The 26,574-nt window shown below is 45.7% G+C and overlaps 2 protein-coding genes across 5 annotated transcripts; one reads left to right on the forward strand and one right to left on the reverse strand.

Moving 5' to 3' along the window:
* Positions 1 to 3,892: 3,892 nt before the first annotated feature.
* Positions 3,893 to 9,199, reverse strand: LOC149371971 (methionine adenosyltransferase 2 subunit beta-like). 3 transcript variants are annotated; one of them, XM_089566311.1, is made up of 6 exons: positions 9,046 to 9,199; positions 7,953 to 8,130; positions 7,738 to 7,852; positions 7,490 to 7,642; positions 7,226 to 7,419; positions 3,893 to 4,549 (listed from the first exon to the last, which is right to left on the reverse strand). In XM_089566311.1, the coding sequence occupies exons 2-6, from the start codon at positions 8,127 to 8,129 to the stop codon at positions 4,289 to 4,291; spliced, it is 900 nt and encodes a 299-aa protein (XP_089422437.1). In that variant the 5' UTR covers position 8,130; positions 9,046 to 9,199; the 3' UTR covers positions 3,893 to 4,288. The 3 variants fall into 3 exon arrangements, with proteins under 3 accessions (XP_089422437.1, XP_089422438.1, XP_089422436.1); XM_089566312.1 differs by lacking the exon at positions 9,046 to 9,199 and adding an exon at positions 8,788 to 8,911; XM_089566310.1 differs by lacking the exon at positions 9,046 to 9,199 and adding an exon at positions 8,366 to 8,716.
* Positions 8,281 to 26,278, forward strand: LOC149371972 (tyrosine-protein kinase Btk-like). 2 transcript variants are annotated; one of them, XM_089566309.1, is made up of 18 exons: positions 8,281 to 8,687; positions 9,611 to 9,783; positions 10,088 to 10,177; positions 10,263 to 10,344; positions 11,435 to 11,590; positions 12,301 to 12,359; positions 13,732 to 13,809; positions 13,995 to 14,059; positions 14,545 to 14,604; positions 15,060 to 15,188; positions 15,826 to 16,028; positions 17,372 to 17,436; positions 18,149 to 18,255; positions 20,372 to 20,460; positions 22,308 to 22,509; positions 23,086 to 23,204; positions 23,683 to 23,840; positions 25,007 to 26,278. In XM_089566309.1, the coding sequence occupies exons 2-18, from the start codon at positions 9,628 to 9,630 to the stop codon at positions 25,076 to 25,078; spliced, it is 1,890 nt and encodes a 629-aa protein (XP_089422435.1). In that variant the 5' UTR covers positions 8,281 to 8,687; positions 9,611 to 9,627; the 3' UTR covers positions 25,079 to 26,278. The 2 variants fall into 2 exon arrangements, with proteins under 2 accessions (XP_089422435.1, XP_089422434.1); XM_089566308.1 differs by lacking the exon at positions 8,281 to 8,687 and adding an exon at positions 8,756 to 9,413.
* Positions 26,279 to 26,574: the final 296 nt, after the last annotated feature.

Raw genomic sequence — 26,574 nt, forward strand, 5'->3', positions numbered from 1 at the left:
AATAGTAACATACCTGCATGAAGAGCAAGCAGTGATTTAACATGACGCCGGTGCCGCTGCAGCCTAGCCCACTGAAGAGCCGATCCGCACACATGGCCTTTATATCCTTGGCAGATGACGTCATAGACCAGCAGTGCAGCGAGATTGGCTGACCTATCGAGAAGTTGGCGAGATGACTGGCTTGCAGATATTGGAAGAATGCGGGAAACCCGAAGCCATCACACAGGGTATCAGCTGGCAAGTCCAAGGGTAAGCACACGGTGGTATCCACGTGCCCATCCAGAAGCGAAGAAGCCAAGCCAGACGAGACGATTCCGCAAGGGCCGTGGTCAGCAAAACAACCGATGAACTGCATGAAGAGCAAGCAGTGATTTAACATGACGCCGGTGCCGCTGCAGCCTAGCCCACTGAAGAGCCGATCCGCGCACATGGCCTTTATATCCTTGGCAGATGACGTCATAGACCAGCAGTGCAGCGAGATTGGTTGACCTATCGAGAAGTTGGCGAGATGACTGGCTTGCAGATATTGGAAGAATGCGGGAAACCCGAAGCCATCACACAGGGTATCAGCTGGCAAGTCCAAGGGTAAGCACACGGTGGTATCCACGTGCCCATCCAGAAGCGAAGAAGCCAAGCCAGACGAGACGATTCCGCAAGGGCCGTGGTCAGCAAAACAAGCGATGAACTGCATGAAGAGCAAGCAGTGATTTAACATGACGCCGGTGCCGCTGCAGCCTAGCCCACTCATTGTCTGATTGTCTGCTGTCGAAAATCTCAGTCACAAACAGTTCTTTAGTACAGGTTTACAACCTGCGCAGTGATGCTGTTGTTCACTTTGATTACACCCTCCCAAGAAATGCGAAGGATTTGCCTGCATATGTGTTAAACGGGCTTATAGAGGAGTATTTGGACAATTTACCAACCCTAACTACAGTCTTCACAAATGTCGCCCAGCAAAATGAAAAGGCAGTTATTGGAATTTATTTCAGGGCTCTTGATTCAAGTTATTCAATTCGGGCTCCTGATTATACGCCTATATTCGTTGCTGAATTTCTAGCGATTCAGCTGGCCTTACAAAAGGTTCCCTGCAATGACTGCGCTCGAAGGCTCGAGGGACGCTCTTCCGAACCGTTCCATAATATTTTTCATTCCACCACATATTAAAGAATTGGTTTTCACTGGGTACCTGGACATTGGTGTTAATGTGATGGCTGATTTCTTAGCAAAGTCTGCCCTTCGCGGACCTTTGGTGTCATTTATTCCAAACACTGTGCCTTTGACAATAGCCCGCGTTCAACATTGCAGCTGCACTCCTTGAGTCATACCTCCTAGCTACAGCGGATTTTCAGCATTTGGCATTCCCTTGGAGTGTCCGCTTATGCAGTTCACAGCAATGCGAGGTGTCCATATGACCCTCTTATGGTGCAGAATACCACGATTAAATCTTTATCGGTGCCGATCGAGGTTCTCTCTGACGAACCTTTGTGAATCACTAGCGAAATTAAATCGCTTGATCACTTTCTCCTCTCTTGTCGGCGGTTTAGTTCTCTACGAAGAGCTCATTTGCAGGTCCCCTAGCTCGAGTAGGCTTCGTCTGTTTATTCCGGTTCTTCTTTCCTTTGGGGCAAGCGCCAACGGATATGTCCTAAAACCAGTGTGCAGTTATCTTCACGATTACATTACTGCGTCAGAGAGATCCCTTGGTTAGCTATAATCTTCTAAATTATTTTCTTTAACACAAAATTTCACCCACGTCTATCTTAACTGCGTCAATATGTCACTTCTGTTTGAATGCACAAGGCACACTGGCCAAACCCCACTGTGGGTATGTGCCTCTCCACCTGAGGCCAACAACAACAACAACGGGAGCCTTAACAGTGTTGCGTTAAAGTATAGGCGTTACCTGGCGTGCTTTCGGGTCCCTGAAACACGTTTTATCAGATGTCCAAGGTCTTGAGTATGAAGGTTGACCACTCAGGTAATGACCCACCCCAGTAACTTTTAATACGATAACATCAGAGCTGTCGTCCCACCAAAACCCGCCGGACGTCAGGAACTTCCCTGATTAGTCGAGACAGTGATGACGTTACAAAACAAGCGTCGCCATGCTTGTTTTTTAAAGAACCCAGCTATATTTATAATTTTACTTTATAGTGTTCAGAGCGGGAAAAAGGTAAGACCCACAAAATGCAGTACGGGATTCCTCTTGCGTATATTTTCTCTCAACGCCACGTCCTAAAGCACCTGAACCTTGCTGGGCCCCGCCTACTCATTTCATTTACGTTTTTTTTTGTAGCCAGCGCGTAGAGATCAGATACTTGCGATTTATCTACTAAGATACAGCATTCCGCGCATTTTCACGTTTTCAAAGTGTGAGGCGTATGTGGGGCAGGGTCTATAGAACCGAAAAAGTCACATGCGATAAATGAACCAGAAATACGCTAAACACTGGGGGAGAGTGCCAGCGGGTCTCGCTCGGGAAATGAGAGTGAACTGCATATACACCAAAGAGAGGTAATGTGGCGGCGCGACTGCCGACAGGTGTCGCCTAACACGCTCGCTTTCTACGGTACAAGTGCACATGGCCTGGCCAAGACGTGTTGTACGGGAATCCAACGCAGAGATCAGACACTTGCCACTCTGCGTCTCAGCGACAAGCATCTCCCGCCTTTTCTGCATTTCGCCCCCCCCCCCCCCCCCCCTCCCCACCCTTCTCACTGCCCGACAACACCCCCCTGAACGCTGCATCCGGAACGGACCGCACCCCCTCCTGACACCACTGTCAACACGCATCCACTTTCCCGGTCTACGTAACGACAGAAAAGGGCCGAAAAATCATTTTTCAAATCGCGAATACGCAAGTGTAATCTTCTGAAAGATAAATTCTCTGTCAGATGATCGCAAAATCTGTTTTTTTTTTTCCAGAATAGTCTCACCCCACCTTAAAGGTGCACTAAAGGCGGGGGCTCGATCTACACGTTCCGAGCATTCTCAGAAACTTCCTTTGCGGCGGATTTCCATAATTTAAATCGGATTAAACTTCCCGGCTCCCGCCTTTTTTTTTTTAAACTCTCCGCCGACAGTAGGAGGACTCAACTAATGGGTGGAGTGCCTTTCAGGTAGTCGCGTGGCGGCTTCGCTTTCGCTTTTATTTTGTTTTTTAGGTTGCCGTGAATAAATAGATCCAGTCAGAGGCTACATAGGCGCAAATTAGGCCCACGGAAATAGGCCGCGTACTCTGACTTCGCCGATCGCTACGTATCACTCTGCCGATGGCAGAGCGGCGAGCCGCCACGGGACTGGTTGAAAGGTGGGTTGACTCCTGCTGCCGTCTGCGGTGAGTTGAAAAAAAAAAAAAGGCGGGAGCCGGGACGTTTAATCCGATTTGAATTATTGAAATCGGCCGCACTGGACAATAATTTAAGTTTCTAACAATGCTTGGAACGTGTAGATCGAGTTCCCGTGGTAAAAAGACGAGTTCAGATTCCTATTTAATGCACCTTTAACACCGAGGGTTAACGGGCAGAATTGGTGGCATTCGGCAAATGTTGGAGCGTTGCCTTCAGAGGCGCTTCGGCGGCCTGAGCTCGGATGATCATTACACAGCTGCCGATGTCTCCATGGCACGCATATCGAGCATCCAGTGCACAGCATGTGTGTACCGTTGCTGCGTAGTGACTTCAGAATTGCGCTCAAAAGACTGCGCGAGACACAGAAAGCTTCTCTGGTCGCCACTTTTGTTTGTTTACATCGCGTGCTGCGAAAATTATGTCACCAAAAAGCGATTTCGATGCAGATTTTTAATACTGAGTTGTCCTGCATGTAAATGTGTTTTTCTTTCGTTCATGAACTGTAAAGGTGTTGCAAATAATACCAGATTAATTATTTCTGATTACTCTATATATCAACTTCTTTATTTCAAAACACACATAACAGAAGCTTTGACGATAATGTATTAATTCGGTTCCTTCACTCAACAAGCTTGAAAATCACCGGCATCGTAGTATTCAGCTTATGTAGCTGCACTTTTAGACTAGAGGAGGAAAACCACCAACAGAAAAAAAAAAACAATAAAACGCAGATCCCCATACCCCCTCAAGCCCAGGGAATACTGGGAAGAGAGTTCTGATCCACTTCGCTTGCGTAGCTTGGCTCCAACTGCTGTAGGTCAACATTTTTACCCACCCACTGCGCAACGTAAAAAAAAAAAAGAAGAGGAGACTGTACGCAGTTGGCTGTCAGAGATCGCCACGAAAATAAACTACGAAATAACTCCGCAAAGGGGTGATCAGGAGCTGGCTGGGCGCAGGAAAGCGGCGAACCCGGCCACCCCTTGGGAAAACGGGGTGTGACGTCCGATGTCCAGCTGCTGGAGGCGGCCGTGCTCTAGCCGCGTGTCTCGGGGTCGAGTCGCCCCACCGCTGGGCTCTGGATCCGCGGACACGTGGTCGGCACTCAGGCCATGCGCCTGGGCGATGGCCCGCACCATGGCGTACTTGGTGAGCGGCTCCAGGCCGCACCACTGGTACACACCGCTCACGCCAGAATCCTGCAACCGAGGACCGGTTTCCCCTTAGACAGTCTATAGAGTGTCCATAGACATCTGTCTATAAAGTCTTAGACTCTCTATAGACCAATCCTAAAGAACAGTTTATAGGCAATACAAATGCTATACAGTCTATAGACCATCTATAGATTTATGGCCATACACTTTTATTAGACTTCTGTCTATAGAGTCTGTAGACTACAAATAGACAAAAGGAAATATCTATATGAAGGCAACAGAGTCTATAAGAAATCTATAGACTGTCTATAGACCATTTTTGTTAACAAGGTCGCATACGACGGCCGCCATGGCACGGCTTGCGGTTGGCAGTTACTAAACTTTGGCCTGAGCAACGGCATGATTTAAATTTGCACCTTCACAGCTGTTTACAGCATGAAATCGAAGTTACCATCATTTTCTGAGTCGTCCTTCTCAAGCTTCATTTAAGTTTACCGTGCTTCACAAAGACCAGAGTGCTTAGACGCTAGGAAGATCTCTAAGCGGACGGCCATACGTCCTTCTGTACGAACGTTCCGGTAAACAGCACAGGTGCGGCTGGCTGTCACGCAAATTTCTCAAGACAGGTGATGGAGACACTCCAGCACCGATACGGCATTAAGACATGTTCCCAGCCACGTCAGGCACATGTGCCTGCAGATTATTGTTTGCAGCACATTTTAATTGACGCCATATGTGGTTTTCTGTTAATGTAGTCACCAAGAAGACAAGCATGATAAGGGCAGCATTTCGGAAGAAAACAGATGTTTAGGGGAACAAAATTATAGGCGATCAATGCGACTGGTGCGGCAGAGTATGCTTAGCACCTCGGACGGCGTGATAGTCCGTCTATCACTGCGTGACATGCCGTACGCTCGCTCCACTCCCGATCCAATCCAACAATCACAGCGTGGCACGCAGTACACCCTCTCTACCCCACTTGCCACTTCCCATTCTCTCTTTGTCTTCCCTCTCCGTAGAGGGGAATTTCCCTCTCTTCACTTTGCCGCCTGCGAACCGAGGCTTTAGGCGGACGGACGGGTTTTGAAGACAGGTTCTAATGCTAACACATTAAAAAAAAATTACAGCCGCTAACCCTGAGGGTACGACGAGTGATGACCTCTAGCTGCTTCGTGAAATGTCATAGGGGTGAGTGAATATTCGAAATTAGAATACTGTCCTTTTTTGATTTTCTGAACGAATAAAACTAGCGTAAATTCGAAATTATTCGGAACGATTGGAATGTGCTCTTAAGTTCTTGAATAGTCGGCGAATAAGTGGCAAAAATTTCCAATAAGGCATGCCGTGGTTTTCTTCGACGGCTGTTTCTAAAGCAGGGTACTCTTCCACACCGCACCGCATGCTGCCGCGATCGGTCAGAACGGGATAGACGGTTCAGACCAGCGACGCGGTCCATTCCTGTGGTGGCAGTAATAATATATGCACTGCCTCAAAAACTGGGTGACGCGGCAGTACTCACTGTTCAGGTAGGTTCAGCAAAAGTAATAATATATGTACTGCCTCAAAAACTGGGTGACGCTGCAGTACTCACTGTTCAGGCAGGTTCAGCACACCTTGACTGAAGCCCCATCTTCCTAGGAAGCCATCGTTCACATGTAGCACTCGCCCCTCTCACCTACTAAGATTGCACTAGTTCATTCGCTGTCGTCGTCAGTAGGAAGTGGTAATTTTCCTACGCGAATGATATACCGGCCGTAAAGTTAACGTCCCGTATTGAGTTTTTTGACAGCTGTGGCTGTCTCGGGGACAACTTTTTTTGGCAATGCAGAAGAGGCCAGCAGGAAAGGAAGCGAGACGGGACAACACCACCTAGAAGACTGTTGGACGGGCCTTTGTCCTCTTGCAGGGGGGGGGGGGGGGGGGTCGGTCGTTATTCAGGCTAGGGATGCGGAGGGGTGAAAGGGGAGAAGTTAAACGGTACCGGGTCGCTAGGGCTGCGAAGCCCACTCCCCACGGCACGGGGACAAAGGCCCGTCGCCTTCCCTTTCCTGCCGTTCGGGTCGGAATTAATTTCAGTGAATTCCGTTAATAAAAGCATGCAGGGCTTACAACGGAAATTGTGAAACACAATGAACACTGTAGTCCACCATTACAAAATGGCATCATCAACATCGGACCGACTACGCCAACTGCAGGACAAAGACCTCTACCTTATCTCTGTGCCTTAGCGGTTGCCTTTCATTGGAATCCACTCCGTTACCCCTAAGGCCCATCAGTTATCTTGTCTACATGCCCTGCCCAAGCCCATTAATCTAGCCACCACGTTTCTGTTCCATAGGTGAGTATCCGTAAGATACAGCCGCTGTACATGTTTCACTTGAGTGATATTGGTAAACTGTCATTCATGATCTTAGAGAACCTGCCAAACGCGCTCCACACATCGTGATCCACATCTACGGTCACTCAAATGCCTACACCACGGAGATAGAAGCATTCTATCTCCGTGGCCTACACTGAGCTCAAAGCTGAATATTATCTAGCGTTTGCCGACATTGATGTCTTACTTCGGAACTCACCTATCGCTCCAAACTGATACTCGTTTTCGTCTCGAAATGATCGAACTCTAAACTAAATTACCGCTAGAAACAAGCGACACCGCCGAACCTGCGAAGCGTGAGTTCTTGGACAAAGAAAACTGGCGGCGAGACCGAGGTCGCGCACCTGGAGTCTCCGTTCGGCCAGCTGGACGACGATGAACGCAATGTCCTGCGTGTGGGACGGGTAGCGGACTTCGTAATCGGACGCCTTGACCAGCTTCGAGGCGTCGTTCAGCAGCTGGCACAACACCGACACGGCGCTCTCGGCGACGTACTCCTCTCCGCCGTACAGCACGGGCACGCGCAGGACGATTGCGTCTGCACATTTAAAAGAATCCGCGCTCTTTTGTAACTAAGGGCACAGTGCACGGCTGGGTCAAGAACCGACCTGGTTTCACAGCGAGCACAGCTTGCTCAGCATCTGCTTTGGTCATGCCGTACTTGTTCAAAGGATTTGGCTTGGCGCTTTCAGAGTAGGGCGGGTTCCGTCCATCAAACACGTAGTCTGTGCTTATGAAGATGAACGCAGCCCCTTCGGCATCTGCAAGTTAAATGGGCCCGCACAGCTTTGACGTTTTCTTTTTCGATTCTGGGCTACATGCATTGATCAGTTTGACTGCGGCACGAACTGCTTACCGGCGACAGCGGCTAGGTTTTTCGAAGCAGTGACGTTAAGCGCATAGCTGGCCTCGTAATCCTTCTCAACCTTGTCAGGAAACCGCTGGGCTGCCGAATGCACGATGACATCGGGCTGGAAATTCGTGGCATTATATATATCAAAGCGCGTACTACTCGTCATCTCAAACTTGGGCAGTAGGGAATGCGCTGGTTTTACAAGATAATATTTTCACCTTTTTCTCTTTCACGGTTTTCGCTATCTGCTCGGCGTCAGTCAAATCCACTTTCAGCAGGCCTCCTGACACTCTGCTAAAAGCCAGGCCGACAACGTTCCAAGATGCGGCTTGGAAAGCTTTGACCACGGCTCTTCCGAGCAGTCCAGAGGCACCTGTGATAAGCACAGTCTTCATCCTGGAAAAAGAAGGCGTTAATACACCCACGTTCGTTCAGAATTTGTAAATGCCGCGGACGACTGAACGTGTTTTGCGACGGGCGCAAGACGAAACCAGCGCGACCGGCCTCAAATGCGTCGTGCCTGTAGCGGCGGTGCTACCGCGTTCCCTTGCTCGCGTACTTAGGCGTTGCGAAATCGGACCAGCGTTGTAATTCCGAACGGAAATTGAAGCATAGCATGCAAACATCGTACCTGCAGTCGCGAAACAAATGGGCGCCTTGAACACCACCGCCGGCTCCGAGAAAGTGTAACAGGAAGTTGTTACGTTTGCTACGAGGAATTTCCGTTTTCTGAGAGAGTGCAAAGAGGCCATGCGTCTCCACCAGTCAGACGGGCTAAGCTGGCTGGCTCTCCACAGGCGCCGTGATGGCTGCGACTGTTGGTCAGTGCGCCCTGTAACAATCTGCGGACTATGTGCCCTGCGATCCATAGGCAGCGCACTTTGCACCACTGTGTGATTGCATCCGCTATGCAAGGAGTAGGATTTACATCAGCACCAGCGCAAGGAGCAGCTGTGAGTAGCGTCGGTGTGTCTTCGCGATTCAAGTGACGCTCGCGAGGGTGCATCCTTCATTCGGAATTTCAGGCATTTATATTGTTTGCCGCTATATTACCTTTAAGCTGCATTGAAATCGGTGTTTCTGCGGTTCTTGTGTGCTGGCTAAGTGTGAACAAAACATTCAAAACGCGGTTGCTACAGTACGAAAAGTAGGCTAATCGGATTTGTTGTGGATCGTCGAGATGTCGTGACATCACTGACGTTTTCGTTTCGATAATGCTGGCGTAGGCTCAAGTAAAAGGGAGTCGTCTCGCTCGCTGGCCGAAAGCGAAAACGAAGTCATTCCGACGCGGTTTTTGTTCCGCTAAATTACCTTAGTGTCCCATGTGTAGGAAGCCTCCGTGAAGCCTGTTTTTACAGCTGCACGACTCGGCGCTTCGGAACAACTCCAGCGCGTGTCCAAACACCGCGATAGTGCATGCTTCCGGTCATTCTGCTTGTTTGTTTAGTGCCAAGAACTGCATCTCCCGCACCGCGTAGCGGCTGTTGTTCGGGGCATCCGTGCGTCAAAACTTCAGCGAAAGTAAAAGCAAAGCGGAAATTCCTGAAGGCGGGCGAGATCTAGAAACGCCCTTTATGGAGCCTTTGTCGTGTGAAGACCTGGAAGCGTCTGCTTCGAAATAAACGGAGAGGGCGTTTGTGATGGTCAGATAAAATCGCAGGCACGCATGCTTTATGAAGGTAACTGTATTTAGGAAACGACGCTATTTTCTTCTCGACGTTTAGCTCGGCGTTTTTTAATGTTTTTATGTCCGCATACTTTTTGGTCTGCGTTGTTTGTATTGTCTCATACTCATTTTGTCAAATTTTCCTCATTCGTGATGCCTGCCTTTCTGTTGTAGTGCTGAGATTGAAACTTGTCATATCATTGCTTCCAGTCCACAGGCTCTTTATTATGATGAAAATGGCATCTATAAATGAAGAAGCAGTGCTGCAGGCGCCTATGCTCAAGCGTTCCCAAAGCAATAGCCGCCTCAAGTCTGTCAACTACAAGTCACGGTGGTTTGTGCTCACCAAAAGCTGTCTGCGATATCACGATGGAAAACCAGATGCAAGTAGCCAATTTCCCTTCTCGTCCATTCCCCTTTTTGTTACTGTTATATAGAGTTGTATAACTCTTACAGTTCATATGTCCTGTCATATGTCATATGTACTTGAAACATTGTATAACCGTAATCATGAATGAGGTTTTGACTGCTCTTGTAATGCTTCTTTTCTTAGCTTGTCACTTGTGGCATGCATTGTTAGCATTGAGCGCTTTTATATCACAGCTAAACTGATGCTTTTGTTGGAGTCGACAAAAAAAACGAATTTGTACTCTCTCACACCATGACGTTTCTTTTCGTTTGTGACAGGGCAAGGAGAAAGGACGTTTGGACCTGCGCACTGTAAGGCTTGTAGAGCGTGTTGATGATGGAGCACTTGAACGAGAGAAGGCGCTGCAGGCACGTCTTTCTCTTGTCTATGTGTTACACGTCTTGCCAAGAATTTTGCAATTTAAATGTATGCTTGTATGCTTCTCCTGTTTAGATTGGCTACAAAGATCGCCTTATGTACATAGTGGCATCTTCTGAAGCACAACGAGAGGAGTGGATTGGTGCTTTGAGGAAATGTGAGTATGCATTGTTGGAATTGTGCTTAGTTATTGAGATACAAGTTAGGGGTCTGTGCTGCAGTGGATGGTGTCATGATTACACTGTAGCTGGCCACTACTGGAGAGCATATGACATTGCAGATGTCTGTTAATTCAGCTGTAACTAATTTTATTCTCATTCAGTGCTAGCGCATGTGATTGTTTGAGGGTATTGTTCATTTTTTGTGCTGATGATGCATTTGATCCTTTTCGTTCAGTCTGATCTGAGTTAAATGCCTAGAACTTGAATGCACATGTTTTCAAATACTGCAATCGAAAAATGTTCGGAACTGAAATACATGACACAGTATGTTATTGGAAACTAAATACATGATCAGGAACCAGAATAGGCTAGTAAAATATATGAAACAGCATGTTAACAGTATCGTACATGAAACGATGAAAGAAACTGGTGCTCATTGTATTACCTACATGCTAAGTGTCCTGTTCGTGTGGTCGGCAAAGGAGAAATTAAGTGCTTCTTTCGTGATTCAGGCTTTATGTTCACTTCTTACGCATGTTCTGCTTTGAATTGGGTTTTTAGAGAAAGAGGTGCTTGTTATAATTAGATAAATACGATAAATTGCTTCTTCTCATTTGTCTTTGGCGTTTGTAAAAAATACAGCCCAAGATGTCTGTTTCTAAGCCACATAGTGGCAATCTTGTGGCACTTCTCGGAGTTCTAAATTGCAAATATGTGAGAACAAACTGATTACACAGAATAAGCTTCACAACTCGGACCAGGTGCAAACCACTTGCTCTGTACGTTACTGACTAGGCTATACAAAGCAGCGTTCAGGTGGTGCTGTATAGAAATTCTGGGTTGATTGGGCACCGTTATAACTGAGGGGTAATTTGTAAAATTAGCTTCCCGTTTTACAGTTTTTTCTTGAGTGAAATTAAGTTATGAGGCTTATGACTGGCTGTATTTAATTGGAAGTCTTACTGACGTTAATGCCTACCCCTGGCATGAAATGCCTGTTTGTGTGGTTTCCGTGCATGTGGTTCCCTGCAAGTATTGGCAGTGTCTGTGCAGTGCTGGGTCTCTGACTGAGGGTCTCTCTTTCAGTGTGTGCAAACAATGAGCAGTTGGCAGACAAGTTTCACTCGGGTGTCTGGTCTGGTGGTCGCTGGGGCTGCTGTGGCCGAGGCTCTCGGGGCTCCGCTGGCTGCCAAAGCACCTGGGTCACCTCCCCACACAGCGCCGAGTCTCTGAACTCCAGGGGTAAGCATAGCATGGTGCTTCACAACCTCCCCTCCTGCATTGTCATTCTGCCTCTAATTGCAACTAAGTTTGTTAATTTAGTATCCACGGCAAGTGTGAGTTAAAGGCTGAAAAAACTTTTTTCAACATATGCTATGAACTTGTGCTACATGTATTGCGTGTACATAGCCGCGTCTCAGAGGGCGTTTCAAATTTAACTCACACTTTCCCTGTGGCAGCTGTGAAAGAAGCTGGGCGCCAGTTATGATAAGCGGTGTTGATTTAGCACGCCCTAATTTTTGTGAAACTCCATTTGATTGTTGCATATCACCTTCATCATCACATTTGCCTGGCTGGAGAAGCTTGGCTTACCTTTGCGGCTTGAGTCGAGTTCTGTGGACTGTGCTGTTCTCTTCACATAGACTTCTCAGTTTGCATGGTTTGCCTTGCAGCATAGTGAATGAACTGCTCGAAGATACGCAACTCCTCTTTTATGAGAAATATGTAAGAACCGACTCATCGTACTGGTTGCCCATCACCACACGCATGTTGCTTCCTGGTTGTTCAGGCTGTCATTGTGTAAATGCAGCCTGAATTGAAAATTCTGTGTAACGAGACATACACAAAATCATCGATAGTAGCTTTCATTGGTGGAATTAGAAGTAAGCACACCAGAATATTTATTTTTGTCATCTACTGAATACAGAGAGCACTCATGTATGTCTGTGCAGGTAGCATTACCTGCGGAGATCCAGCACCTGCAAGGGCCAAGAACATACTGCCCGTAAAGGTTTGAACCTTGTCTCCCTTGCACCTATTTTAGCCTCCTTCAAATACTGTACAATCAGCTTACTTTAATTTCATGTTACTTATTTGCTCTTTTAATTATATTGGCCATGTTCGAAGTTCTTGATAGATGCAAATGTTTTCTTACTCAGTGAAAAAAAAAAGCAATTATTTCTGACCTGTGGGGGAAAATGTTGGATTGTTTGAACTAGAAAGAATTGCTGATTGATTATTTGCCAGTAGAAGAGGTGCCAGGAAAGAAATTTTATGTTCAGTTTATTGGGTTGATGCTAATAGACATAGTTTATTTATTTATTTCTGTTAACTGTGTTTTATCTGGTTTCTATTTTTACTTTGTGGAATAACTGTTATTAGTACCTAAGGTTAATTTTTTTTTTTTTTGCTGATACTAGATAAAGCATTTCATCTTATGTTTCCAAATACTGTAACATCGAAATACTTAAAAATAATTTTTTTTTATTTAGCTAATAAAATATAATACTAGACATATGTGCACACGTGGATGCGTGCACACATACACATGCATACACGCAGTGTCCCAGGTTCCAAGGGCACAGTGGAGGGGAGCAGTGACATGTTCTGTAGGATTTAAACTCCAAAGCAGTGCATTGGCTGTGGGAGACGCCGTAATGGGGGGCTCCAGGTTTTTATTTCAGTCACCTGAGGTCCAAATCAGTGAGTTGCTCGAGACATGTAGTAGTGTGGTTGTTCTTAGGGCCTAAGAGCAGAACCGAGAATCTATCCCGTCTATCACTGAAACTGTGCAGCCTCACTGTGGGGCCTATCTCCCAGAGCTGCTTATGCATAAGCTTGTCTTGTGGATGGCCGAGCTTTGAGATGATTGGCTTGGCCAGCGCAAGGCCCATAGAATTAGCTCACCATTCTCACCGAAGAACAGCTTTGTGGACTCTGCTCCTGATCAGCTGATGCATTCTCTGGCCTCCACTGGGCTTCATGGTGCAACTTTGTGTTGGTGCTACTTCATGTGCAACTTTACGTTGCTTGATGGCAAGCTCCACTTAGACTCGCACAGCAGTCCTTCACACACAAAGACAGTGTGGATTAGGCGTGTTCCTATTGCAAGACTGTTTATAAAAGTGAGTTTGGATACAGATCACCAATGCCGAGTATTTTAATGAACAAAAGGCTTCATTAAAGTTTACATGATGAAAATTCTCATATGCATACTTCAGTTTGAACTGCAAATAATTGGAACTAATTTTGTGCATCCTGTCTGAGTTGAATAATGCATTTCAACTGCATTTGTGCACTTGAAGTCACCTACATGCTTATTCTAAGCTGCAAGTTGAACAGATACAGTTAAATATCTTCATTCTTCTTTTGTTCCTTTGCAGGGTGCTGTTTCCACAAAACTAGTGACAGCTCTGTATTCATTCCAAGCCATTGAAAAGGGGGACCTCTCACTAGAAGCCGTAAGTAGCCTATTGAAATTGCTCATGTTCTGTCTCTTTATGTGTTGATAGAGTGGCCCTTGCATAAGAATTCGCAGCAATTGATTGCCAATTTTTAATGCCTGTTAGTTACTTGTTAGCTTGCCGCTTCAACAGTGTATTGTGTGAAAAAATTTTGCCTGAACTCATGGAAAATGGTTTTACAGGGCCAAGAATATATAGTACTTGATGATACTGGCGAGCACTGGTGGCAGGTCAAAGACAAGAATGGGTGAGATGATTTTGTCATTTTTGTCGTAAAACGTCGCTTTCTTTGTCAGTGTTGCTCAGCTCTCATTTGCCTGCTCTCTTTCTCTTTTTCACTCTGTTTTATGCAGAACAGGATGTGTAAGTGTAAAGTTACATTTTCTTTCTCATTATTGGAATTCCCCCTTTTTTTTTTTCAAGCTTACATTTTGCGCAAAGAAAGGAATGTGAAGCAAGGAATCATTTCTGCAAGCAGTTATGCTGCTGACATGATGAAGCATAAATTTTTATGCCCAATTTGAGCAATTTATTACAACACTAAATTACAAAGAAAGGGTACATATAAAATCTGGCATTTGTCTTCCGTTGTGCCTTCTTGCATTTTGTTTTTAAATTTCCCTTGTGAGTTTAGGCTTTTTTGATTTGCATTTTCTTGTAACCTTCTAGTATGTTGCTTCTTTATGTGAAGTTATGCTGATTCATGCTGTGGGTCACTTTCATTGTGTTTAGGGCTGTGGGCTTTATACCAAGCAACTATGTGGAGGAAAAAGCTGGCCTTTGGCAGCATGAGTGAGTGCACCTCTTTTTGATATTTGAAGTACATATTTACTCAGAAATAAAATTAGCATGTGTTATAGAATAAAAAAAAATGTAAGGTCTCCCTCAGTGTCTTCGCAACCTGCATGTAACATTTAGACAGAGTGCAGCGCACAGGCGCAAAGATGAAGATACGATGTTCAGTGGCATTGACTTTTCAGCTGATGATTTAATGAATCAACGTTTGCAAAGTATTTTGTTAATGAACTGTTTGCAACACAGCGCCGATGGGATGCTTTGTCTCGTCATGTGTGTCGTGTGCTCTCGTCATCCTCTTTTGTCTTGTGTGTTAGGCTGTTTCGATGTTCCACCGTAGTAGCGTCATCTGTACCAGCTGCAATTCTTGCAGATCAGATGCTAAACTAGATAATAATCTTCCCTGTATCGTCTTTCATTGTGGCTGTGCTTTTTTTTTTCTCCCTTTGTAGGTGGTATGCAGGAGATATGTCCAGGCAACGAGCTGAACAAATTCTGCGCCAAGAAACAAAAGAAGGAGCCTTTGTGATCCGCAATTCGTCCACACAAGGCCTATTCACGCTGTCACTTTTAGCAAACAGGTAATCGTGCAACGACGAATACGTAGAAGCAGATCCTTTTAAATGCATTCATAACTCTGTCACTTCGTGCACCGTGGCCAAAGATTGCTCAGTGTCCTTCATGTGTGATAAGCTGCAATAAGCACGGTTTGACTGGGTATTCTACACTTCCATCATGTGCATCAACAAACGGCATGGAAGTATGCTAAAACCACAGAGTAATAAAAATTGCTCAAGGCTACATGGATTTTTCTTCTGATGCCATGCCTTTTTGTTTTATTTGTCTTTATTTTAATGCAGTCCATCTACAGTTTTAGTTTAAGATGTATTATCAAGAAATGTCATACAAGAATATGTTTCAATGGGTCACAAGTTTATTGTACATCGCTAGAAAAAATTCAATTTTCTTGGTTGCCTACAAATTTTCAAATCTGCTTTGGTATTCATTATTGGCTGGCTTTCTTTGTGATATTGGCACTTAGAATTGTGCTGGTTGTTTTAAATGCGACATTTTGAAGCTGCAAAATTATTGCATACAAAAGGTGTAGATGTGTTCTTTTGTGATAGCTTTATTCTGAGGCAACCTTATTGTAAGCAAGGCAGTTCAGAAATAGTTCAGTTGTGCCCTGGGGCTAATGTGTGCCTGGCCTGTGTGCAGTCCTACTGGTGTGATCCAAGTGAAGCACTACCACATCAAGAGCCGAGGCAATGGTCAGCTGTACCTCTCCGAGCGACGAAGCTTCTCCTCCCTGGAGGAACTGGTGCGGTACCACCGCCATGACAGCGGTGGGTTGGCCACAAGGCTGCGCCACTGGCCAGCACAACTGCGCCGCACGGCCCCTACCGCCGGCCTGGGACACGGTCAGTCTGCCTGTCTTGCTCTTTTTCCCTGTGATGCATATTCTCAGTCAAGCAGAACCTGTGACAATGCTTCACAATGTGCTCGCATGGCAAATTGGAATACTATGCAGGAGTACAGACTGAAGAAACAAGCTTTGTGCGGTTGAAAAGCACCCCAAAAAACCTATGGGGACAAACATGCTACAGTAGGACAAAGTATTGTGGTTTTCGGCTGTGTAGACTATATCTACATCTTCATATGTGGTTTGCACGGTCTGCTGGTTTGCTTAACAAGATAATGTGTCTCACCCGCCGCGGTGGCTCAGTGGTTATGGCGCTCGGCTATGGCCCGAAAGACGCGGGTTCGATCCCGGCCACAGCGACTGAATTTCGATGGAGGCGAAATTCTAGAGGCCCGTGTACTGTGCGATGTCAGTGCACGTTAAAGAACCCCAGGTGGTCGAAATTTCCGGAGCCTTTCACTACGGTGTCCATCATAGCCTGAGTCGCTTTGGGACGTTAGACCCGATTCAACCAAGATAATGTGTCCGGAAAATTGCCTCAAAGCCCAGATTGCCAACATTGTTGTGATGTGTAGTTTTGTTAAAAAAAATACTATTATGATTACCTTAATGCAACAGTGCGCTGCACAGTAGTAACACATTTGGCAAAACTTTCAACATCTGCAGTGACCTATATTTTTTTTTAGTACAGAAATTGTTGGACAGGATCTGAATCCATTTTATTCTTTTCAGTTTCCGAAAGCATTGAATTCTGGCTGTGTTCAAACAATTCGTTACCTTTGTATAATGTGAAAAATTTACAAAATCAACTTTTTGTAAAATCAAGATTCAGCTTTAACTGAAAGCACTATTTTAATCAAGTGGCTTGAAAATCTATGGGAGACATAGTAACAGGTCAAATTGTTATTCTTATAATTTGTGTGAACCAAGCAAAAGTTCAAATTATTCAAGTTTGAACGATCACGAGCTCGATGTTGAAAGTTTCCCATATGAAATTTCTAGTGCACAAACTTTTATCTTTTGTCATAGAAAGGAGCACTTTGCATGAACATCAATGTTGCATGTACCAACAAGCATTTTTGCATGCAACAGATATGCTGGTTTTATTTTTGTTTATAGCCATACCTGGTGGGAGACAAAGATGGTTATCATTAACGCCACAGTCCTTGTGCTTTTTTGCTGTCTACAAATCTTTTTCGTTATTACTACTGTACATACCAAAAACAAACATCAAATTGTGATTTGCTGGAGCTTGCTGATATGTAAAATAAAGTGTTAGTATATAGTTGAGCTGTAATTGATTAATGTGTTGTTCGGCTCTGTTCTTTCTTTTCTCTGCAGACAAGTGGGAAATTGACCCTTCTGAGCTCACACTTCTTGAAGAACTTGGAAGTGGGCAGTTTGGTGTAAGCCCCACATTTTTTCCTTCTCCAAGTGAAGTGCTTTTTGTATTGAGCTTGCATTTTTTTAGTTACCTTTTGAAAGCAGCTTGTATGTAAATGGTGAGATCGAAGAGCTCTGTTGTTATTGACCCCTTGTTTGAAGCTTGTGGTGTAAATCTGCTTTTTTTTTTCCTCTGCTCAAATGATGTGCCATTCTGACATTTTGCTAACATTTTCACATTTTGTGGAACATTCAAGCATGTGTAGCATTGATTGTGCAGAAAGAAGCCTGCTAGCTTGGTGTTCAATTTTTCGTTTAGTTCACAGCAATGAAAACTAATCAGAAAGTGACTGATCGATTGTGACTTCAATGCATCATTCCGTGTCAGAATGTATGTTGCACATTGGTTTCATTAGTTCCATTGCTGGGAAATGCCTTGATTGTATTGAAGTACAGAACGAAGTGTATGCAAAGAGATACTAAGCATTTGTTAAAGCTATATTGTTAATGCAATGCCAAGTTTGGCATCCGTAGTCCATGGGTGCTTTGTGGTGCATGTGAAGAAGCAGGGTCAGGAAGGTGAGCTATCTTGGCCACTATGTAAAGCCGGTTCAGCTTTGATGTGGGGCAGGGACTAATGGGGAGGTGATTTGGACATGTCAGCAATTCAGAAATTGCTCGGCAGTTTTCCGAGGTTGCTTGACCGCCGAGTGAAGTGTGCTTGGATGTGCGCAGGTGGTGCGCCGAGGAAAGTGGCGAGGTTGTCGAGACGTAGCTGTCAAGATGATGAAAGAAGGAACCATGTCCGAGGATGACTTCATTGAGGAGGCCAAGCTGATGACGTAAGTACTGAGTGAGCTGTGGTATTTGGAAGACGCTGCCTTGCTGCACTGTATGAAGGGCACTTGACATCAAGCTGCAAATTTTGATTATAACATATTGAACTGTGTTTCAGTCGAACACATTCGGCTCCACCCTAGGTTGCTCATAAGTGAAGGAAATGTGCTAAACAAACTTAACTTCGAAAACCTTTATTTCTTTTAGCACAAAATACAGACATTTTAGCCTTGTGTTTGGTGCATGATACGTAGTCTTTTCAACTTATGCACCATAAAGCCGAACACAACACATTTCATGTTATTTACTCACTGCAGCATGTGTGAGGTGATGGATTACTGTATTTACTCGCATAATGATCGTACTCGCATAATGATCGCACCCCCGAATTTTGTTGGCAAAATTCAGTTTTTATTTATTCCCCGCATAATGATCGCACCCCGAACTTGCCGCGGCAGTTTGTCGACGATGACGATTCTAGCCGACGATGATCGTACTTGCTATCTGTCTGACAGATGGCACGTGCAGATTACCATCTTGCTCTGTCAGCATTGCAGCGGCAGCCGCCTGTTGGTTGACCTGCGGTCACATGGGCAGTCTAAATGCGGTTATGCTTAACCGCGGATACCAAACTTAACTGCGGTTATCTCTAATCACGGTTCGCCGTTGTCGCAAGTCTCGCCACTGTTCTGGGTTGTGGTGCAACGAACGAAGTGACACGGTGATCCGGCTAAACTTTATTGTTCTCGTAAATAATAAGCCCTGGGATATGGGAACGTCAAAAATGAATCCTCCTTGAGGATCGCGGGCCTCTACCGAGTTGCTGGTAGGAGTAATAACTGCGATACTAGCTAGTTTTACGTTCGCAGCCGCGTAGCAGCTGCCGCCGTTGCAGCGCGAGTGACCCGATCTGCTTGCATGCCAGCTCCGCTGCGAAGGCGTCGCTGAAATCGATCGTATATATTTCTTTTAATATGAAACAATGAGGTTGTCAGTAAGGCAGCGCCATAAGTAGAGCATTCATTATAGCGTTGTTCAATTCAAAAGCCGCGGTGGCTCAGTGGTTATGGTGCTCGGCTGCTGACCCGAAAGACATGAGTTCGATCCCGGCCGCGGCGGTTGAATTTCTTTGGAGGAGAAATTCTAGAGGCCCGTGTACTGTGCGATGTCAGTGCACGTTAAAGAACCCCAGGTGGTCGAAATTTCCGGAGCCCTCCACTACGGCGTCTCTCATAGCCTTAGTCGCCTTGGGACGTTAAACCCCATAAACCAAACCAACTAACCAACCAATTCAAAAGTGCCGTCCACTGTGGCTTCGATACGAAACAAGTTAGGCCTAGCGACGACTAGGGAGTACAGAGCGCCGTCGTCTGCCGCGCTCGCGGGCGGCACCATTGCGGTAAGCGCGCAATCCAGTGCTCCGAGCGTTGCAAACGTGTCACCTAAGTACATCAACGACGCTGCAGGAACCGGACATTTTTCGGCGTAACGGCGGTAAAATGCGTAGTTTGAGCGCCGCGGGACGTTGCTGTTGTATGTACACTGTTGCCGCGCTATCGGACGAGATCGAAGGCCGCATAAAGGCGCCGTCGCGCAGCACTATACACACTGCCTATTTTGATGCGTTGCTCTTAGAACGTGATTTAGTGCAAAGAAAGTACATTCTTGAAGTGGGCCAGCTCTTGCGCTTTTCGCACTCTACCTTCTCGGTTAGCGACGTAAGCCGAGATCGGTGAGATCGGTTCATGATAACCGCATTTAGTGGCGTAACCACGGGTAGCGCGCCCGTGTGATAAGGGTTGTCTGCTTGAGACTTGTTTGCATTTTCGGTGCTCAAAAATTTTTTGTAAAAAATTTACCCCGCGTAATGATCGCACCCCAAAATTTTCGTCAATTTTTGGAAAAAAAAAAAGTGCAATCATTATGCGAGTAAATACGGCATTGTGTTTGTATACGTTGTGCCACGAGTACAGTATATGTTAGATTCTCATAGCACTGTTGGGAAACTTTCATTTTAGGGGTATATCTTATTGCCGTGAATAGTATGTGTCAATAGTACAAGAGGGCCAGAGTGAGCAGTAGCCGTGGTTAACAATACATTCTCCCTTTCTGTCATTTCAGAAAGCTACAGCACCCAAACTTGGTCCAGCTGTATGGTGTCTGTAGCAAGCATCGCCCCATATTTATTGTAGCAGAATATATGAAACATGGTACGTGTGCCCGCATGTGACCCGATGTTTAGCTTTATTCAGTCTCTGGTGTCTAGAATAAGCGTGGAACATTGACAACATCTTCTTTTTTGTAATGTCTTGGTGGTTTTAGCAGTGTAACTACAACTGTTATGCTTGTGTGATATAGGATAAAGAGCTGTGAATAGAACCTCGATGGTGTGATCATGGCTGATGCGAATTTCAGGGTGATTCAAAATTGATAAAATTCCCCCGACCAAAGTGTGTTGCGTACAGTGGGCAGAATTTTGGATCTTCCAAATGGTCTGCCTCACCATTATGGATGATACAATTGTGGGGTGCGAGCTCTAGACACTGCCCTCATATCACAAATGCCGTAATTGCCACTCACCCTAGTCTGCACTGGGAGCACTGAGTGGAGGCCCACGGCCTGCACATCGCTGACGGTGCAATTGTTAGCCACACAGTGCGTGCCTTGGGCATTGAGCAGTGACACGCGGCTGCAAGTAAACCCCCGTCAGCCAAAAAGAAACTTACGTGAATGGATTTCCTATGATCCTGCATGTGGATAATTGTTTTATGATGGTAGAAATTTCTGTTGATATCAATATTTTTTTGTGACCCCATGAGATTCGTATCACTGAGATTCTAATGTGTCTCACTGCCTCTGGTTTCCTTATTATTTTTTTTTTTCTCATGCCACCTGTCCTGCCTGCGGTGCTTCGTGAGAATGTGCAGATGTGGTCTTTCTTTTTCCCCTTCCTCTTTTCACATCTGCTGTATTGTATAGTTTAAAATGTCCCCCAAAAGCATCCTGTAAGTTGTGCTGCAGACAAAGTGTTTCTATAAAGATTCAGAATTGGAACGCTTTTGAAGCAAAAGCTTCACTACGGGACCTCAGGCTTCAATTGCAGACCGTGTAAATTTGACCTTCAGCTGAGTTAGTGGTGAAGCCATGAAAAAGAAATTGAATCAATACCCATGACTGGGAGTCTAATCCGCAGGTGCGCGAACAGATCTCCTTTAAGGACCGCTCAGTGAGACTACTAGGCTATCGCTGCAGCCATCACGCCTTGTGTTAAACTGCACCACACTCTCGCGTTGTACAGGTGCGGCCAGAATAATACGGAGCACGCGGAAGGTGGCCAAGCTGGCAGAAACTGCATCTAAGCGCCACCTATCAGCACAACAAAGACACCCCTGGCTATCCGCGCGCAGCGAGAGTGCATGCCGCCGAGCCCCCCTCTTTGCTGCAACCCTGCCGTTATCACTGTTCGAAAGATGCTGAGCTGGTTCGGGCAACACCGCCAGGTGCTGCCTTCATCCAGGCGTTCTCACTTCAACCTCGGTGGCCGCGCGGACTGAATGGCCGAGATAACACGTAATGCCAAAATGGCCGTCTTGCGCCCGTTTACAGCGCGCGCCGCTCGTCGATGCGAGAAACGGGGCAACGAAGCGCATGGCGCTGTCAGCACAGTATCAGTCGATCATAGAGCAAGGGATTGCATGCTATATGCTGTGATGTTGATAGGCCTGCGGAAACAGTGGGTCCGTGCTACCGGCGCCATCTCGCCGCGTCCAAATTAAGATACTTCCTGTCGCCGCTGCTAGGCAGCGCGCACAAGCACGTTTCCGCTGCTCCGCGACCGTTCCTGTGCTCCGTATTATTGTGGCCGCACCTGTACATTGGAGAGCGTCGTCTTTGTCAATTTCCATCTGCTCCGCCTGTGGCACTGCCTGCTCACTGTCCTCTTCTACGTAGCACAAATCCGTGCTCCCGCTCGGATTCGAATGTTAGTAAACATTCTCTGTAGTTTTTATATCATGGGACAGGGGAAAGAGGTGGAGACTGGTGGTGTGTGTTCCAGGCTCCCTGCTGCAGTTCCTCCGGCGTCACGAGCGTGCCCTGACCGAAAAGGGCCCCGTGCTGCTGCTGGACGTGTGCCTGCAGGTGGCCAGTGGCATGGCCTACCTGGAGCTGCACAACTACATCCACCGGGACCTGGCTGCACGCAACTGCCTCGTGGGCGAAAACTATGTCGTCAAGGTGGCCGACTTCGGCCTCGCAAGGTGAGTCTGCCAGGGACAGATCTGTGGGAAACTGCTGCTGGAAGGGGGGCAGTTTGGGTGGTGTATGCTATTTGCACAGTGAGTTTCTTGCATTTCCATCATTGAAAGAAACGAAAAACAAAACTTGTGAGGGCCAGTGCAGTTTCTCTGTGAGAAATATCTGGGAGTGTGGTGTACAGCAAAGGACACCTTGCTTTGAGAAAAGCAATGATGGCAGTGAGTACGTTGTAGGTGTGAGCTGCAGATGCTGATCTCCTGAACCTTGATGGCAGTGCACAATAATGACTCGTGGCACTTGTAGCCACTTCATGCTTTATTCTAGTTCTGGCTGTAGGAAAGGCTCTTCTTGTTTTGGTGCACACATATGCGTGCGGGCATGCACAGCGCTCAATGGCTATTGGTAAACATTGTTCATAGAAAACAACTGCATTTTTCAGACAGTTACTTTGAACTTAAAAAAAAAAAAAAACTTGTTGCCAGCTGCAGTCTATCCCATGACTTCTAGTGATACCGCAGCGTGCCCTATTCCTGGCCTTTCGTTCTCTTCATTCTTTCTGTCTCTTTATTTTTTTCCAGATATGTGATTGATGATGAGTACACCAGCTCTGGAGGAGCAAAGTTCCCAATCAAATGGGCTCCGCCTGAGGTGCTTGGCTATACTCGCTTCAGTAGCAAGTCGGATGTCTGGGCATACGGTGGGTCGCCTTGTCTTGCCACTCATGGCATCCTTTGCGGAGTAAAACTAGCAAGATTTTTTTGTTTATTATGGAAAACTGTCGACCCATCAAACTATTTTGTTGCCACACCTTGTTAACGCATACCTGGAGCTTGTGCTTTTTTTCTCTTGCAATATCATTTAAGTCAGAGATGTGTTCCCCATTTTTCAAAGCGGGGATACAGATTTCCTCATGTGCCTAGTGACTTTGGTGACATGCTTTCATTCTGTGTTACAGGCTTCAGTTTAGTAAACCTGAGTCTTGAGGCCAGCGTGGCAAAAGCATGCCAGACCATAAGTGCTTGTTTGCCATATGCTTTTTTGTTTTTGCATTCAACAATCTGGACCTGCTTCCCTTGGATGGTGTTTTTTTGCCATAGTACCTTGTCCAGGGATGTCAAGTGGGCCGAAATGCTGAATGTGTTAGTGTGTGCAAAACGCTGCCATTTTGATTGCAGGTGTGCTCATGTGGGAAGTGTTCACGTGTGGCAAGATCCCCTATGGGCGGGCAGCCAATGCTGAGGTGGTGGAGCAGGTTCAGCATGGCCAGCGGCTGCCCAAGCCCCCTGCCTGCCCCTCGGATGTGTACCAGGTCATGCGCTCCTGTTGGGAAAAGGTGAGCGGACAGGCTGCAATCCCCAGATAGGCCTTCTCTGATTGCTCTTTGCATAGACGCAGCATGCACATCAGTGTGGTTCTTGTTTTATTGTTGTTGTTTGTTTGCACCGTTAGTCGAGTCCCTGACTTTGCGTATTAAGGTTTTTATTAGTGGAGGTCGCTGACATGGAATTTGCAGATTTGTCATTTGTCTGTTTAGTGCACAGTGCGAAGGACTGCTTCAGCAAATGAAAAAATGTGCACGAACTGCCTTAGCTACTCATACTGATCCTCCATAGCACTTTCTGAGCGCCAGCTTTGGCATCACTTCATTGCAAGGACTACCTTATGATATTATGTTCGGGCAGGTCAGGGGCTCATTGCTCACTACACTGTTTGCCAGCCTGCTGTGATTAATGTAAGCAAGCAGGTTGCAGGTTGTAAATAGCCAGTGAGAAGATGTGCCTCTGATTTCTTGAATAACTCTAGTAGACTACTACTGGAGTTCACGTAAATAAAATCATCCCATGATTGTTGCTACAATATATTTCATTCCTATAAAATTGAGTGGTTTGTCGAAATTCTCCTTGGGCGGTGGCGCCAACAAAATAGTTGGCTGAAAGTCTGTGTGAAGACAGCAAGGAGAAAGCATGGTAGGTGTGGGAGGCCTGTCTGAAGGATGTGCCTGCATTTCTCTAGTGTGCTCAGCTAATGAAGGGAAACAGGTGTATTTACAGTGAGAGATGCGTGGGGGGACTTCCTGGTGCTTAGGGCATAGTTGTCATTGTTGTACTTAGTGATCATTGTGTATCTGTGGTGTCCAGTCTGATCAGTGTGAATGTTCATGTTCATGTGATCCCTATGGAGCCGGGCCATGTCATCTTGTGGGAATGGGGCCTCTTATGGGGAGGTTAGCTTGTTGAGTTTATTGGATAGAAATATCATGTTTCTGTGAACTGGTTGCAAGTTAAACTTTTGTGAGGCTATTTTTCAAGCTGAGAGTCTTTGCATTAACTGAATGCACAACAGAAAAAATTCAGAAAGGTGTAATGGTAACAGTGTGCAGTGACATTTTCTCAGGTAGTGTGCATGTGCAGTGATATATAGGCTTCATGTGGATTTGCAACGTTTTGTTGTTCTTCATTTACGTTTGCTTTCTGAGTATTGTTTCTCCCCCTTTTTCAGAAACCAGATGCAAGACCTGCCTTTCGATCTGTTAAAAGTCAGCTGGAGAAAATTATGGACAAGGACCACTAAGTAAAGGGGTTGAGTTTGGTTTAGACACAAAAATGGTGCTTTTCGTGTGAAAGTGCACATGCCTTGTCAGTTATGAATATGGATACCGGTGACTTGCAGCAAGTTGAAGTCAAACTTAAAGCAAGTCTGTCCCTGTGCAACACCGAGTTTTTCCTCTGGCACTCACATTTTGTTGCTTCTTTCGACAATGTCTGTGTGCTGTGTTCAGTGAACTGCGGTTGTTGCTGGTGCTTTGCATATAAACAGTAATGAAATATGTTTTGAATCTCGTATTTTTTGCATTTACTATTAATGCATGCAACGAATATTACTGTATCAGGTTACCCGATACGTAGGATAATACCGTTTATTTCTGCCAAGACTGAGGCGATTGTGGGGCCCTGTAGAAAAGCTGTTTCACTGAGCCTCTACTTTGGCAGTCGGTTTGCATCAGGTGCACGCAGTTAAAAGAAAGTGCAGTTTTGATCTTCATTTGTTGCATATTATCCATGACATTTTCATTGTTTGTTGAGGGCAGTCATTTGCACATACCTGCAGCAGTTGATGCAAACTGTGAAAGCTTGGCAGATTTGCAATTTTTGTTTTTGCCAGTGGGCATGGAAAAGGGCCAGTTTGAATTTTTGTTGCTGTTTTCTTGCTGATGATCTGTCCTGAGCGTGCCTGCAGCTGTTCTTGAGCTGGTTGCACAGCTGTTAGCTGTACATGTGTATTTTGAATGAGGTTTGCAGTGGCACTATAATTAGAGGCATTTATTTTGTTCTTTATGTGTTTTGGTATGCATGCGGTATGCCTGTTTAGACGCCTGTACTCAAGCTGTTGTTAGAAGACTGTGATTGAGCTAGAACTCATTCAGCTCGTTCTGCTCAGCAGTGACTGTAGTTGTTGGCTGTGCATTATACTCTCTCGCAATGAACATATTTCTGTGTGCCATATACCATATTCTCACTTGACACATGTGTTCGCTGTTGGCTTCGTGTGTTGTTTTATTATCATTGCAGCGTTTTGATTTATGGTAATATGCCGTCCTTTTAATGTGGGAATTGTTACTTGGCATTGTGCTATTACAATAAAAGGGCAAGTCAACTTAGAGCCTTTTTTTTTTTCTTTCATTGTGCTTTTTTTTTTTTTTTAAGAGTGGTCCAGATGCATGTGAGGAGCAAAACGTTCTTTGAAACTGAATAAATCGAGTGCACATGCATATTTGTGACCCCTGTATATTTCGAGTCCTACCATAACCATGTAATCAAGAGCTGTGCTTGCTTTGTGCCTACTTTCAACTACTACACTATTTGCTTTTTCATATTTCTTTAATTTGGTTATAAAATCTTCACACACATCATTGCTATCTGGACACGGTGATTCGCATATAACTAGGATTCGAGAAAAATTGCATTGTGGTTTCAAGATAAAAAAAGAAAAGTCATGAAAACGAGCGCGGTAATTCGTTCAGTTCTGCCGAGGTGGTAGTTATCCCGACAAACTGGCACATCTACACT

Source organism: Amblyomma mixtum, chromosome 1, assembly GCF_055824585.1.
Source record: "Amblyomma mixtum isolate Tamu chromosome 1, ASM5582458v1, whole genome shotgun sequence".
Taxonomy (NCBI): domain Eukaryota; kingdom Metazoa; phylum Arthropoda; class Arachnida; order Ixodida; family Ixodidae; genus Amblyomma; species Amblyomma mixtum.

Coding starts and splice junctions, on each gene's coding strand:
- LOC149371971 (XM_089566311.1), bottom strand. CDS start 8,129: ATGAAGACTGTGCTTATCACAGGTGCCTCTGGACTGCTCGGAAGAGCC. Junction 7,853..7,952: donor AAACCGTGAAAGAGAAAAAG/GTGAAAATATTA, acceptor ACGAATTTCCAG/CCCGATGTCATCGTGCATTC. Junction 4,550..7,225: donor TGGCCGAACGGAGACTCCAG/GTGCGCGACCTC, acceptor CCTCGGTTGCAG/GATTCTGGCGTGAGCGGTGT.
- LOC149371972 (XM_089566308.1), top strand. Junction 18,256..20,371: donor GAGGAGGCCAAGCTGATGAC/GTAAGTACTGAG, acceptor CTGTCATTTCAG/AAAGCTACAGCACCCAAACT. Junction 22,510..23,085: donor GCCGACTTCGGCCTCGCAAG/GTGAGTCTGCCA, acceptor ATTTTTTTCCAG/ATATGTGATTGATGATGAGT.